At 42.0% G+C, this 16,885-nt stretch overlaps 1 protein-coding gene across 1 annotated transcript in view; it reads right to left on the reverse strand.

Moving 5' to 3' along the window:
* The window catches only part of Gorasp2 (golgi reassembly stacking protein 2), a 31,907-nt gene extending 23,373 nt beyond the window's left edge, over positions 1-8,534 (reverse strand). Inside the window, exon 1 of the mRNA XM_048345260.1 lies at positions 8,347-8,534. Within this exon, the coding sequence (XP_048201217.1) occupies positions 8,347-8,409 (63 nt within the window). The 5' untranslated portion in view covers positions 8,410-8,534. The remainder of the gene's footprint in view (positions 1-8,346) is intronic.
* Between the last annotated feature and the right edge of the window lie 8,351 nt (positions 8,535-16,885).

The following is a 16,885-nucleotide window of genomic DNA, read 5'->3' on the forward strand; positions in this document are numbered from 1 at the left end:
CTATACTAAGAACTTGTGCTTCCAAAGGAAATGATCCATTAAGATAGTAAAAAGATACAATACATATTTTGAGCAATTAAGGCAGTGGAAAAAGATATAAAACATATCAAACGGTATTGATAACAAGAATAAGTCATGAATGATTATAGATCATTAAGGATGCACTAAAAGCAACACAGGCTGCTACTTCTCATCCACTACAACAGCAAGTGTTGGCAAGGATGTGGAGAAACTGAAACTCATACACTACTGATTTCTGGACCATTCAAGTTTAACTAGATTTAACCTCTTCCCTCTTTTCCTCCCTCCTTCTTACATACCTCATTGTTATTTTACTTACCACTGTGACCAAACATTTGGCCATACAAGTTAAGGGAGGAAGGATTTATTTTTATGATGGAGGTGTCAGTCTATCATAGCAGGCAGGAGCTCTGCTAGAGCAGTCATGTCATAGAATATAAGAAGCTGACAAAGGGAATACAGCACTCAAAGGCACACCACCAGGGACTCAGGTATCTTTTACTACCTCCCAATAATGAAATCATGAGCCCATGAAAGAATAAATCTGTTCATTAGGTGAGAGACCCCATAATCTATCCCTAGAAATCCTCACAGACACTCCCAGAAACATGCTTTTCTCATCTAGCTGTTTCTCAATCTAATCAAGATAAACCATAACAAGCTGAGTGCCAGTGGCTCTTACCTATAATACTGAGGAGGTTGAGATCTGAGGATTACAGATCAAAGCCAGCCCAGGCAGTAAGTCCATGAGATTCTTATCTCCAATTAACCCCCACCAATCCCCTCCCACACATAAAAAAAGCTGGAAATGGAGCTGAGGCTCAAGTGGGAGAACACTAGTCTTGAGCAAATACACGAAGAGTACTCAGGCCTCAAGTTCAAGCTCCAGTACCAACACCAAAAAAACGAAGATTAACCATCACAGCATCCATCTCTTTTCCAGAATTGAGTTCAAATAATAGTCCTCTGAACTACATTTGGTCATTTCCCACCAACCCTTTGCTCTTTTTAATTCTTCAATTGGAAAAGGAGGGATTACAGAAAGAAAATTCTGTGCTATTTTCTGAACACAGGAGGCTAAGTGGAGTTTTGCTATGTCATAGGTTCTTTCTCGTAACATATAAAGTCCTTTGAATGACGTTTTCTACCTCACCATCTCTCAATAGCACTATTCACACCTTTGCCCGTTCTTTAAAAGCAGTAGAGATGCTAAAAACAGGAGTAAATAAACTCAACATAAGTAACACCTAAATGACTCCAACTATATACAAAAACTCTCATGTTGCCAGGCACCAGAGGTGCACACCTGTGATCCTAACTCATCAGGAGGCTGAGATCTGATCACTGTAGTTTGAAGCCCGCTTGGCCAGGAAAGTCTGTGAAGCTCCAATTAACCATCAAAAAGCCAGATGTGAAGCTATGGTTCAAGTGGTAGAGTGCTAGACTTGATCTTAAATAAGCCCAGGAACAGCACCAAGACCTCAGGACCACTCAAAGCTGAAAACAAAAAACCTCTCGTGATATAATATGTGCATGATCAGGTAATCAAAATGATGGGAAAAGATCTGGAAATGGGGTGCAAAGAAAAATCAAACTTCAGCTAGAAGTTGGTGGTTCACACCTATAATCCTAGCAACTTAGAAGACTGAGATCTGAGTATCTTGGTTCAAAACCAGCCTGGGGCAGACAAATCCCTGAGATGCTTATCTCCAATTAACTACCAAAAAGCCAGAAGTGGAGCTGTGGCTCAAATGGTAAAGTGTCAGCCTTGAACAACAACAACAACAACAAAAAACCACATTAGTGATAACACCCAGGCCCCGAGCTCAAGCCCAGTACCAGCACAAAACAAACAAAAGAGAGGATCCTTCAAAATTAACAGGCACCACATGATCTCATTGGTGTTAGAAAAAAACATAGGTGATGGAAAAGGAGGGAGAGAGAGAGAATATAGGCCCAGCACCATCCTTTACAGGCTGTGGTAAAATGAAATGAAGAGTGTGACTTTAAAAAAAGAAGTAAGTCATCTCACCTGATAATCGTACCTCCCTAAGCAATTTAGCCAGATTTCCAAAGCACATTACAAGCTTTCACAAATATTTTCCAGTTCAGACTGTTAATAATTTATTAGTAAAATTCAGTCAAAATAATCTGATCCTTGTTGTAAAATATTAAAGTCAGCAAAATAAATGTACTGATGTTAGTGATTACTCAATCTCTATGAAAATTTCAGAGGCACTATCAGAAAGCCCTGTTACAGGTCTGGTCCCAAAGCAGCAGAACCAGTCCTGAGCATCTGCTCCTCACTGCGATCAAGCTCTCTGTGAGCATCCTGAGGATGGTGGGCACTACACCATGGCCTGTGAACAGAAAGCCCATGCTTAATGATACAGTTCCTACAAGTGTCCTGTAAAATGCTCATCTATACACTATTCCCTGGCTCTAATAAATGGATTTTCACTCTTGAAAATAATTTTAAAGAACAGGTATTGGGCATAGAGCAGACCCTTCAGGCAATGTTTGTTTATAAAGCTTTTAAGAAAACAACATCAAATAACCCTACTGCTTTTTTTTTTTTAAAGTGGCTTAGAACATTTATTATCCTGCAATTATAGAAGTCAGAACTTGGGCTTTCAGGAGTGGCACCTGTCCTGGGACTTGATGAACTCATGGCCTGGGCGCCATACCTGACCTCTTTTGCTCAAGGCTGGTGCGCTCCCACCACTTGTGCCACAGCACCACTTCCTCTACTGCTAAATATATATATATATATATATATATATATATATATATATATATATATTCTTCCCAGGATGGATAAAAAGGAAGATGTATTAAAATTTTTTAAAGTTTTTTTTAAAGAATAAATGAGCTGAAAAAGTTTGGGAAATACTGTATGAAAGAAATAGGAGGAGCTGGGGATTTAGCTCAGCGGAAGAGCGCCTGCCTGGTAAGCGCAAGGCCCCGAGTTCAGTCCTCAGCTCTGGGGGGAAAAAATCTATAAAATAGGAAAAAATGATGACTGTTGCTACTCACATGCAGTGGAGCAGAAGGCTCCTCAGCTCAAGGTCTGCTTAGGCTACATATTAAGACCATGTCTCACAAACAAGTGCTGGGGATGTAGCTCAGTGTAGAATGTTGGGTTCAATTGCCAAAGCAAAAATAAACCTCAAAACAATACCCCCCAGAAAACCACCCAAAACAGAACTATCCAATATTAGGAGATCAATTTTTTTCAAATAAGTATTAAATTGAAACTCTGTTGCAGCAGGATTTCATGTAGATTAGTTAGGTACTATTAAAAAGAACAGTTTCAGTTGATGGAAGAAATCTTTTCTATAGCAATGATTCCACTTTTCTACTGCCCAGGCTTGCAGCAAATGGCTGCAAGCCATTCAGGGAATGAAGACCTGTTATTATACTCGAGTCTCACACCTCATGACTCTTCCTTCAAAACATCCATCATGTCAAAAATCTTTCCTGGAGGGGCTGGGGATATAGCCTAGTGGCAAGAGTGCCTGCCTCGGATACATGAGGCCCTAGGTTCAATTCCCCAGCACCACATATACAGAAAACGGCCAGAAGTGGCGCTGTGGCTCAAGTGGCAGAGTGCTAGCCTTGAGCAGGAAGAAGCCAGGGACAGTGCTCAGGCCCTGAGTTCAAGGCCCAGGACTGGCCAAAAAAAAAAAAAAAATCTTTCCTGGAGGAACTACAAAGAGCAAGCCTGAGAGTTCCCACATTATTGGGAAGACTGGCTCACTAATATCTTCAGTTATCTCCCATTTCAGGGTGTTCAACATAGAAAAGAATTTGAATATTTTTAAATTAAGAAATAAAAGGTCCTATTATGGGCAAAGGTGTGATTTTTGGGAACAGTCTTTTGGGGCTCATTTGAGACAAAATGAAGCAAGAAATCTGTTTTTAGCACACTTCAACTTAGGAGCCACTTACAGTGACTTCTAGATAAATTGAAAAGCAGAGGACCTGAATAAAAGTGGCACTACAAAGAACATGGGTTATGACCCACTGTACAAAGGAAACTGAAGCAGGATTTTAAAAAGGCTTCTTGGAACACATTATTTAGTCCAGGATCGCCTCAAACTCAATCCTCCTGCCTGAGTGCTGGGATTATAGGTGTATATGATGTGCTCATACACATGGTGAGAGTGGAGGGAGGGGGCAGCTGCACAAGCAAGCGTGCGCACACACACGATGTTAGAAGCACAACTTCACTGAATGCACAGTACACCAGTCAATTATCAAGCCTTAATTCATTTAACAATAAATAGAGTAGCTGTTGGATATTTAGGTTGGAAAGATAACATAAATTTGTGTGTGTGTATGTGTGTGTGTGTGTGTGTGTGTGTGTGTGAATACTAGGGCTTGAATTCAGTCTTACCCTCATACTTGGCTTTTTCCTCCCTACTCAAAGCCAGTGCTCTACCACTCGAGCCATCACTACTTCTGGCACTTTGCTGGTTAGTGCTGGTTAATTAGAGATAAGTTTATCTTGGATTTATCTGCCTGAGCTGGCTTCAAACTGGGATTCTCAGATCTCAGCCCCCTGAGGAGCCAGGATTACAAATGTGAGTCACTAGCACAAGTTAACCTTTGGCCGTACTTTTTTTTTTTTTTTTTTTGGCCAGTCCTGGGCCTTGGACTCAGGGCCTGAGCACTGTCCCTGGCTTCTTTTTGCTCAAGGCTAGCACCCTGCCACTTGAGCCACAGCGCCACTTCTGGCCATTTTCTGTATATGTGGTGCTGGGGAACCGAACCCAGGGCCTCATGTATAAGAGGCAAGCGCTCTTTCCACTAGGCCATATCCCCAGCCCCTTGGCCATACTTTCGATACATAGGTAAGGGGTAAAAAATTATTTCAAAAGTTTTAACCTCTAAATAGTGGAGTTACAGACAACTTAGGTTCTTTGTTGTACTTTAGGAACTTATCAAAATGTTCTCTAGTGAACAGATAGAAAACAATGTAGCATTTTACTAAAACAAAGATCAATATTTACATAAATAAGACCTTATAATTCTGTAATTTGGGGAAATGCACACATGTATATATATATATCTGTGTGTATGCACGCACACATGCGCGTGCACACACACGGTCTCAAACTTGAGATCCACCTGCCTTAATTTCCCAAGTGCTAGAATTACAGGCATGTAACACCACTCAATGAAAAATGTATATCTTAAGTGAAAATAAAAAGTAAAATTTAAGATTGCTGGTACTACTCGCATAATAGTACAAGACAAGAAAAATAAAGAGTCAATCCTAGAAAATGTCACTTAACCACATTGTGATACCACAGACCATTATGAAGCAAACCAAAAGCATAGGCAGATTTCTATATGCTGCTCTGGAAAGACTGCCAGGTTCACTCACCAAATATGACCAAGGTGTGTGATGGTATATACTACAGGCTACCAAAAGTTACAAAAAGAAATATAACAACAGAGAAAAGATAAAAGTGCTATAGGGGCCTAAAACACTTTTGAAAGGTCATGTAAGAAATATTCTCTACAGCTAGCTCTGGTGAGAGGATAAGGAGATGGGGACACACCATGATCGTGACCACATGGAGATGTGCAATAACATGTAACATACATAATACATAAAGAAGGAAGTGCTCAAAGTCATTTCTGGATCCACTCCAAAGTTATCCTCTGAAAATTTTTAGAGCTGAACCTATTAGGAGAATTCATGAATAACAATGAAACAGCAGTGGATGAGTATCACTAAAGAAACTGGGAATGTGGCTAAATGGTAGTGATTTTTAAGGATACATAGGCCTTTGGGCCCCATCCCCAGGACCTCCAGAGAAGAAAAGAGGCAGAAGAGGTTCAGAACCCAGAAACATTCTCCTAAGCTAGATGCTTATTAAAGCTCCCTTTAGAATCCTGGTGCAGACTGATAACTAAGGGTCTCACTAGCAGCCCAGGCTAGCCTGGAACTGAAATTCTCCTGTCCTAGATTCCCAAGTGGGGGAATTACGCATGCCCCACTTTGAGCTTTGTCCCTAATGTTCCTAAGAATCAGTTTATAAATAACACATATGCACTATTGAGTATGTGTAAACGCTGATTTCCCAAGGTGTACCTACCTAGAGAAAAACTCCAAGATAGGCTTCAATGGCTCAGACCTGTCATCCTATATTCTTTTTGTTTTTGTTTTGCCAGTCCTGGGGCTTGGACTCAGGGCCTGAGCACTGTCCCTGGCATCTTTTTGCTCAAGGCTAGCACTCTGCCACTTGAGCCACAGCGTCACTTCTGACCATTTTCTATATATGTGGTGCTGAGGAATCGAACCCAGAGCTTCATGTATAGGAGTCAAGTACTCTTGCCACTAGGCCATATTCCCAGCCCCAGGCCTGTCATCCTAGATACTCAGGAGGCTGAGCTTTGAGGAGTGTAGTTCTAAGCCAGCCAGTAAGTCCATGAGACTCTTGTCTCCAATTAACCTCCAGAAAACCAGAAATGGAGCTTTGGCTCAAGTGGTAGTGTGTCAGCCTTGGGCAAGAAAGCTCCCTGGCCCTGATTTCAAGCCCCAGCACTGGAACAAGAGAGGAAGAGAAGAAAGAGAAAATCCAAAGCCTTGTTGATGTGTAGGGCTATCCTTTTTCTGTGTGAGTTCTGGGGCTTGAACTCAAGGCCTGGACATTGTCCTTGAGTTTTTTCACTCAAGGCTAGCACTTTACCACTTTGAGCCACAGCAGCACTTCAGGTTTTCTGGAGCTAAGAGTCTCTAGGACTTTCCTGCCAGGGCTGACTTTGAATTGTGATCCTTGGATCTCAGCCTCTTGAGTAACAAGGATTACAGGTGCAAACCCACCAGAGCCCAGCTCCATAGGACTATCTTAAGAAACGCTCTGATTTTTTTCCTACTCATTAACACTAATGTGTTTTACTGAGTGTCTATATTATGCAAGAATCATAAATCTCCAAGGATTCAAGGCCAGGACTAGTCACTTGAAAATTAGCTGTTAAGTGGATAATATACCCCATAGGAGACAACTCAAAATCCAACCAGGTAATAGAGAGCACATCACTGTAACTGCCACGGATTTCAACTTCCTTTCTAGGCTCTCACCAGTTTCTCCCATTTCCCGAATCAGTGGAGCTCTTGGGAGTTTGGTTAGCTGAGGAGAGCAGGTAAGTATTACAGCTTTTTATGGACTACTTTTTCTGGGAGGGAAAAAAAAAATCATTCCTACCCAGAGTGTGGATTCAAGAGGGATCTTTAGTGGAACAGGCAACCAGACAGATGACCAACTGTTACCCTATGACCCAACTATTTGGGGTATCTGAGAAATGTAGCTCACCTCAAACATGAGACCTGGGGCTGAAAATTGGGGTAGCACCAGGAAGTGCGCTGTCTCAATGAAGATGCTCCGGCCTGGGAGGAACTAATATCTACTGACACTCTATTCTGCCCTTAAATGGCACGGCAGACTGGGGCAATCTTTCCATCGTTTTACCACTCACACAGGTGTCACCGAACGTAACCATCAACGCGGCTCGTAAAACCTCCAGGTTCCCGGTGGGGAAGGCTGTGCACGAGTTAGTGGCCTCCTCACAACCTGAAATCTGAAGATGCTTTTTTTTTATCTACCCAAGCTATTTTAAAACGTCCCTCCCTATTACCTCTTTCAACTCCAGGACATCTAAACCTTAATCTCCACCACACGCTCGGCCGTCTCAGAAAGAAAAAAAACAACAACAACAGATCGAGTCTCGGAAAAATAGAACAGAACTCAAGTTTCCTCTCCGGGAAGCGTGGGAGAGAAGGGTTGGAAGGGTCGGGATACGGGAGTGGAAAAGAGTTGTCCAAAAAAACAAAAAAAAAAATCAATGAAATTTAAATCCGCCAAACCTCATCCGGGGCCACTGGTCTGCCTGCCCCAGCCACGCTGGTCTTTTCCGGACCCCGAGGCGGCGCCGTGGGGAGGCACCCTCTGCCGTCCGACCCCGTCCAGCCAGGGCTCAGGACTGCGTTCCCGGGGCACCCCAAAGCCCGCCTCACCACCCCCTTAGGCACGGTGCCCCCCAAGCCCTTCCCAAGTTTGGAGGCGAAGGATGCGGGGGGCGCAGAAGGCCGCCCGCGGGGGTGGAAAGGAGCCGAGGCTCCTGGGCCGGTCCTGCCTGGTTGCGGCCCCGGGCTCGGGCTGCTCCGGGCAGGCGAGTCGCGAGCGGGGACCCAGACTGGCCTCGCCCGGGCAGCGCTCCGCGGGAGGACCGGGCCCAGCTGGGCCTCCGCCTCCCCGCGGCCGGACCCCGCCTCCAGCCCCGCAGTTGCCGGGTCACCGTCGGAGCCCTCACCCGCAGGACGTGATAGCCTTCCGTGCCGCCGCCAGGGATCTCGACGCTCTGCGAAGAGCCCATGGCGGCGGGCGATTGCTGCGACCGAGCCGGGCTCCGCGCTGCTCCCCGCCCCGCGCGCCGTCCGCTCCGCTCCTCCGCGTAGCAGCACTTAGGACGTGGCACTCGCAGCCGCCCGAGCGCCGGGCCGCACAGCCCGCCGGGAGATCGTCGCCGGGGCAGCTGGCCCCGCCGCGACGCCGCCGACAGCGCCCCCTGCCGTGAGCCACCGGGAGGGGCGGAAGCGGGCGCGAGCGTGCGAAGGAGGGGCGGGGCGGGGCCCAGCCACGCTCGCGAGAAGCAGAAAGGAGGCCACGCCCTCCTCGACGCCTTGCTACGGGATCCTAAGTGGTACAAGAATCATCCCGGTCACGTTCTCGAGCCGCTGAAAGAAAACTAGTTTGCTTGCAGCGTCCCCTGGTGGCCAAGGGCAGGGCAAGAGCTGCTGCTTAAAGAAAAGGAGCAAAAGGCGAAAGACACCAGGCTCTAGGTTTACACAACTGAGGCTGAGCTGAGATGGAGTGGCCCTCTGCGGCCCACTCTTACAAAGGGAAACCTTACCCGCAAAGATTTACGGATCATCCACTGAATTCTTTAACTCCTCTCAGTGAGAACAAGTGGAAGGTATCATTCACGATTGAGGATTTGCTTAGATTTCCTTGGGATTCCACTCAACCCCACTCCATTTAGGTAGTCAAGGTTGGTTTACACCTGTCCTACTCTGTTGCTTCTTCGGCCCTTTTGTTTCCATGTGCCCTCTCTAAAACCCCTAGTTATTGACCATCAATCACTGACGGTGTGTCAAACAGAGATGGTTGTCTTGTCTTTTGACGTTTTGCAACAGTAAACAACATATCACTCATCAAGTATTCTAGGCCAAAAAAAAAAATATCTCTTTTACATCTTTAGCTAGATCCTCTAGTTTAGAGCACAAGAGGAAACAGTGTAATTGACATTTCAAGGAACCAGAAGATGGGCCTTTCTTTGGGACCACGTGACCAGGTCTCTTCACTTAGAACTATGAGGAGTATGATCCATGAAAAGAAATACAATGGACACAAACTGTGAAATGCAATGGAGGTCTCGTGGTTAGGGACTTTTAGGGTTTGGATCTAGTATGTTTTCCAAAGACTCATGTGCAAAAGGCTTGGTGGACTATTGGGAGGGATAGAACCTTTAAGACATGGAGCCTGGTTAGGTCATTGGGATGTGCCCTTGAAGCAGATAGTGGGACCCCGCCATCTCCTTTCTGTCTTTTGGTTCCTAACTGCTAGGAAGGGAACAGCTTGTTCTGCTTGGTGCTCCCAGACTAGATGAGTTGCCTTGGAACAAACCAACATCTACTAAAATCTTTTGAAATCAGGGCCAAAATAATTCTTTTTCTTCTTTAAGATGATTATCTCAGGTGTTTGGTCACAGCAACGGAAAGTTGAGTAACATAAGGCTTGATTTGGAGACATTAGCTGATTTCACTATGAAGGACTTCCTTTTTTTTTATTTTTTCCAAATGTTTAACTTTTTGTTTTTTTATTTTTGTTTTTGGTTCATCATGGGGCTTGAACTCAGGGCCTGAGCACTGTCCCTGAGCTCTTTTGCTCAAGTCTAGCACTCTACCAATAAGACTTTCTTTTTTGAGCCAGGGTTTCACTGTGTTGTTCTTCCTACTTCAGCCTTCCAAGAATTTGGGACTAAAGGCATGTGCCACTGTGTTTGACCTGGAAAAGATATTTTTGTCTCAGTAGAAGTATGAATATGTCCCGAGTTTTAGAAGAGAAGCTTTTATTCACATGAAAAAGTGGAAATTATTGACTGAAAAAACAGTTACAAAACAGGATGTATGTAGACACATGAAAATATTTTGTTAAAATACATACTAATATGTATGTATACTGATAAATATGTGAGAGAATATGAACCAAGGGTCATAGTGGTGATCTCTGGATATTGGACAGAGATGTTTCATTTTTTTGTGTGTGGACCAGACCTATATTCTCTTTCTTTACTTAAAAAAAAATGATACTGAGTTTTGAACTTGGCCTCACATTTACTAGTCAAGTGCTATACCACTGGAGCAACACTTTGAGCCTTTTGGTCTAGTTATTTTGGGGATAGGGACTCACTTTTTGTCTCACTTTGTGGCTTTTTTGTCATAAATATTTAAACAAATGAACTCTTTAGCTATTAGGTTCCTTAAGAGCTAAGAATATGGTAAAATTGGCTTCAGTTTCTAATATTTACCAGTATGCCTGGCCACTAATTCAACAAATTAATAAATTTAATGCAAGGGAATAAATATAGGACCTAGATTTGAGGGTAATAAATATAAGGACTAGATTTGTTCTGCTTGGCATGGTGTTTTCATAGGCTTTTGCTATGTTAAGTGGTCAAAGTTTTTGGACCATATTTTTTCCACATGTGTAACACCAGCCAACCAAGACAGTGTCTTTGGTGGTCTGTAAGCAACTCCAACCCTAGCTTACAGCTGAACTATATGTTCAGCACATCGATTGACTACTTACTATCCCCCCCACACTATCTACTTCATGTTCTTCATGCTAATTCCTCTTTCTTGAACACATTTTCCTACATTTTCTCTTAGAAAAATTATAATGGTCCCATAAGACCCATTTCAGATGTTGTTTATTTATTCCTAACTCAGTTGGACTTCCTGGATCAATTAGGTCCTTGGTGCCTGTGTTTTCACCATTTATGAGCCATTCATTCAAGGTAAGAATTCTGATTTGGGTGGAATGGGTATGTAGTTCAGTGGTAGAACATGTCTGGTATGCATGAGGCCTAAAGTTTAATCCTCAGCACTGCAAGATTAACAACAAACCAACAGACACACACACGCACGCATGCACACACATGCACACACACATACACACACAGTGTTTTCATCTTAAGTCCCCAGTGCATGATTGGAACATAGAAGTAACATTTATCAGTTTGAGAGCTGAGATATGGCTCCTTGCTAGAGTACTTGCTTAACATGTAAGAGGCCCTGGGTTCAATCTCCAGTACCACATGTATACAAGAAGATTTTCAACTTGGATTGAACATATATAGTGAATAGTTTCAGAGCTTTCTTTCTTTTTCCCGGACTCAATAAATTACCACTGTAGCTACTCTTTTGTGCCTCATCAAAATGTGTATGATTTCTTTTTTTTTTTTTTGCCAGTCCTGGGCCTTGGACTCAGGGCCTGAGCACTGTCCCTGGCTTCTTTTTGCTGAAGGCTAGCACTCTGCCACTTGAGCCACAGTGCCACTTCTGGCCGTTTTCTATATATGTGGTACTTGGGAATCGAACCCAGGGCTTCATGTATGCGAGGTAAGCACTCTTGCCACTAGACCATATTCCCAGCCCCAAAATGTGTATGATTTCTTTAGTGGCAATTGGTAGAGGATGAGGTACAGGAGCCATTTGATCTGGAAAAGAAAAATTTGTGATATGCAATGCTCCAATTTCTGCTGCTAGCTGTCTTCCTCTTTTAGAAAATATTCCCAACCAGAGGACAAAGAATACAATCCCAAGGATGTTGCCAAAACTAATTTAAATAAATATACTGTGATGGAGGGGAACATGAGAGATGACTATCTAAGTCAGTCTCAATTGCAGTAGGAATGTGCTGCCAGCAAGTTGACATTTTGAAACACCAGAGGCAGCAGAAAAGCAAAGTCCAGCAAAGGCAAATATCTGCAAGCTAAAAAAAGAAACCAAGCCAGAAGCGATTTATTTTTCTGGAACAAGCCTTTTTATATGTTTTCTGAGTTTCATGAATGATCAGTTCTCATGAATAAGTCGTTGTGATGGAAGGCTCATTTCTTGTCATATTGGCTAGTGCAACTTTATCTTTTTGACTCTAGTCTAATCTGGGAAAGATTTGTCCCTGCTCTATTTGGATGGTTACCCCATTGGTCAAAACAGGGACCCTTCCTAGCATGAGTTTTTTATACCTTGGATTGTTTTGTTTCTAAGAAAAACACTCATAGTATGTACTGTGGAAGGAATGCCACCCATTGGCTGGGCAAGAAGAAAACTCATAAGCCAAAAGCAACCAATGTCTACCATGATGTGATCTTTCAAGAAAAGTTCTGTCCTCTGTTGTGGTCGCAATAGCTAGGCCACATGGATTTTGTTTTTGGGAACTTGGAACAGGAAATCACAAGGAGAAATAAGAAAAAAAAAAAGGAGAAATCCAATCGGTGTGTATTTATTTGCATATAAGAATGTAAGCATGATGAGGGATAGTCTTTGCTTATATATTTATTACTTGATATACTTAGTACTGTTAAAAGGTTGGCATAGAAAAACTGCTGAGTAAGTCATTGTGGAATGAATGCCCCATCTTGTTAATAGTCCTGTTAATAGAAAGCACAAGAGCAGCTTCTTGATGCCTGGGCATCAAGAAACATAACCAGGATATTTTGTAAAAATGAAACAAAACAAAACAAAAATTCAAGTAGTAATCTACTTCAATAAGCTCGGGAAGCAGTGAGCTTCAATAATTTCCAGACAATTCTGATCCACATAAAATTTAAGAACTCCCATACTACAGCAATGCCTAGTGAGCTGCTTTGTGTTCACTCAGATAATCAAGGAGTCTGTCTTGTGCCAGTGGGATTTTCTTAGTTATCAAAAGTCCTTGAGGCCCAAATTGTACTGATAATCTTGTGGTTCTTTGATGGTTCCTCATATTTATTGCCCTTTTTCCCCCTTGGAAACAAGTATCTACCTCTGGCTAGCTTAATGAGTTTGAAGTTATGTATGCTGGAGAGGGGAATTAAATTCCATATCCTGAAAGGTATAGCTGGATAATTTAGAATATTTTTTCTAATAGGAATTGTATCCCTTCTTTTCAATGTATTTATTTATATCAGTATAGTGTTCTGCATGCTTATTTCTAAAACTTTGGTTAATCCTTGCTGGCAGAGATACCAAATGGTATGATTTGTTGTTCAAGTTCAATCGTTGACCCTGAAAAAAGTCATTCCTTCCTTTCAGACGAGATCGGGCGTGTTCAGGGTGGTATGGCCGTAGACCATTCCTTCCTTTCAGATGGGCAATATCTAAGCTTCCTTCCTTCCTTCCAGTTTTGCCTTTTCCAGAACATTGTATAAGCAAGGTCACAAGACATAGAGCCTTTTGTGTTTAACTTCTTTCACAGGAAAATCATAAAGATTCAAGGGCTGGGGCCAGGAGTTTGGCCTAGTGGTAGAGTGCTTGCCTAGCACGCATGAAGTCCTGGGTTCAATTCCATGGCACTACACACACAGGAAAAGCTGGCAGTGATGCTGTGGCTCAAGTGGTAGAGTGCTAGCCCTGAGCAAAAAGTGCTCAAGGACAGTGCCCAGGCCCTGAGTTCAAGACCCAGGACTGGACAACAAAAAAAGATTCAAGGGCTGAAGGTCTGGCTCAAGTGGTAGAGTGCTTGCTGGCAAGCATGAGATGCTCATGGGCCATTTATCCTTAGCACTCCCAGAAGTTAAAAAACAACAACCCAAACTCATGCATGTTGTGTGAGTTTATAGCATGCTTATTACTGAACAATATTCCAGTTAATAGATGAGTCACACTTCATTTTTCCATTCTAGTGTGAAAGATACCAAACTTGTTTCCAAGTGTTTGCAATGATCAAGACAGTTGCTATTCACAATCATGCTTAGGTTTTGGTGTGGGTATGTTTTCAGTTCACCCAAGAAAAAGCATCTAATCAGGCACATTTTTCTGGGTTGTAGGTGTGTAATATGTGTATGTTGTCTATGTTTATGTTGAACTCTGTAAACAGCTGCAAACCTGCCTTTCAAAGTGGCTGTACTGTTTTGTTTTCACCAATAATACATTATTATTTCAATTACTATTCATCCACAGCAACAATTTGTCAGTTCTTAATTTTTTTCAATGTAGGGAACAAACTCAGGGCCTGGCACTCTACCACTAAGTTATATCACTAAGTAATAGCCCATTGTTTTTTTTTTTATTTAACTATTCTATTAGATGTATAGTAATATCTTTCTGTGGTTTTTAATTTCTATTTCCCTAATGATAAGTGCTATTGAACGTCACATGCTTATTGACATCTATATATCTTTGTTGTTGAAGTATGTGTTTGGATTTTTGCCCATTTTAAAATTGGGTTGTTTGGTTCTGTGTTGCTAAGTCTTAAGAGTTGATTAAATGAATTGCTACCAGATATGTGACTTACAAATGTTCTTCCCCAGTTTTCAGCTTGTATTTTAATTCTCTTAACAGCATCATTCATAGAACAAAAGTTTTAAGTTTCCACAAAGTCTAATTTATGACATTTAATGGACCATGCTTTTGGTATCATATCTCAAAACTTATCACCAAATCTAAAATTATGCAGATTTTCTCTTAAATTTTCTTTCAGAAGATCTGTAGTATCCTCCTAGAAGGTCTATAGTTTCCTTCTAGAAGGTCCACAGTTTTACTTTTGTGGGTTAATTTTTGTGTCAGATGTGAATATGTGTTAATGTCCATTTCTTCTGCAATGGGGCATCCAGTTATCCCAGTGCCCGTGTTGAAAAGACTCTCCTCTTTGTCTTCTCATTTTTGTCACAGAGAATCTCTAGAGCTGAGTGCAATCTTCCTACCAATGAAACCCAACAACAAGACCCAAATGAGATTTTTTGACATTTATTTATCATCCTTATGATTGCTTTATCATACCAAAAACGTTTAAATGCAAATATCCTATCCCCCCAAATTTTTTATTAGATGAAAGAATCTTCCTATCATAGTCCCCAAGTCTGCCTCCTTTAAACTCTTCCTAGCAGCTGAATCCTTCTATCAACTTTGGTTGTGCCTAATTTTAGGGAACAATGCTTGTGTTGATTATTACCTGTGGGTCCTTTGAAGATGAAAAGTACTGGCATAGCCTAGTAATTAATGCAGTAAGAACTCTATTAACCTTCTTCTGATATCCACTTTACTTGCTTGATGAACTTTTTATTTTATTCCTTGATATTGTGGAGAGATGGAAAACCATGAGCCACATCAAATTACTTCTTCAGAATATTTTTTATTTATTTATTAATTGAACATAAATTTTTTACAAGGTGTTGTGCAAAGAGGGTACAGTTACATAGTAGGGCACTGTGTACATTTCTTGTGATATCTTACGTCCTGTTTTTCTATCCCTTGTCTAGGTCAGGTAGACATATATACAATATACAATGTATCAAGAACATATACAGTATTCACAGACTTGGTCTCTACTGTCTCTCCGTCTCCCTTTGTTAACAGTCATATATCAGGGAGATCATACCCCTTTGTTTTCTGTGTTCTAGGCTTGTCTCGCTCAACATTATTTGTTCGAGTTCTGACCATTTCCCTGCGAACAAGAATATTTCACCATTCCTAATCGCTATGTAGTATTCCATTGTGTATAAGTACCATATTTTTTGGATCCATTCGTCTGTGGAGGGGCATCTGGGTTGTTTCCATATTTTGGCTATTGTGAATTGTGCCGCGATAAACATGGAAGTACAAATGTCTTTTTGATATCTTCGGTTTTGCTGTTTAGGGTAGATGCCTAGGAGTGGTATGGCTGGGTCATAGGGTAGGTCTATATTGAGCTTTTTGAGAAACCTCCATACTGTTCTCCAAAGTGGTTGTACTAATTTGCACTCCCACCAACAATGGAGAAGGGTTCCTCTTTCCCCACAGCCCCTCCAGCATTTGTTGTTTCCTGAGTTCAGAGTATAGGCCATTCTAACTGGGGTGAGGTGGTATCTCAGGGTTGTTTTTATTTGCATTTCCTTTACTAGCAGGGATGTTGAGCATTTCCTCATGTGTTTTTTGCCATTTTTATATCTTCTCTTGTGAAGTCTCTCTTTAGCTCTTTTGCCCATTTCCTAATAGGTTTATTGGGCTTGGAGGGGCTTAGTTTTTTGAGTTCTCTATAGATGACAGATATCAGGCCTTTGTTGCTGTGCTGGTAAATATCCTTTCCCATATCGTTGGCTGTCTTTCTATTTTGGTGGCTATGACCTTAGCTGTGCAAAGACTTTTTAATTTGTAGTAGTCCCATTTGTCGAGTCTTTCCCCTATTTGTTGTGCCCCTGGGACTCTATTCAGGAAGTTCCTTCCTGTGCCTATAAGTTCTAGCATCTTTCCTATTCTGTCCTTCAGTAGTTTCAAGGATTCAGGTCTGATATTGAGGTCCTTGATCCATTTTGAATTGATCTTGGTGCATGGTGATAGGCTTGGGTCTACTTTGAGTTTTCTGCATATGGCTGCCCAGTTCTCCCAGCACCAGTAGTTGAAGAGGCTATGTTTATTCCATTGTATGTCTTTAGCTCCTTTGTCGAATATCAGTTGGCTGTAAGAGTGCGGTTTTATTTCTGGGTCTTCAATTCTAATCCATTGGTCTTCCGGACTGTTTTTATACCAATACCAGGCTGTTTTTGTAATGATGGTCCTATAGTAGAGCTTGAAGTCTGGTATTGTGATACCTCCTGCACTGCTTTTTTTTGC

This window comes from Perognathus longimembris, chromosome 4 (assembly GCF_023159225.1).
Source record: "Perognathus longimembris pacificus isolate PPM17 chromosome 4, ASM2315922v1, whole genome shotgun sequence".
NCBI classification, from domain to species: domain Eukaryota; kingdom Metazoa; phylum Chordata; class Mammalia; order Rodentia; family Heteromyidae; genus Perognathus; species Perognathus longimembris.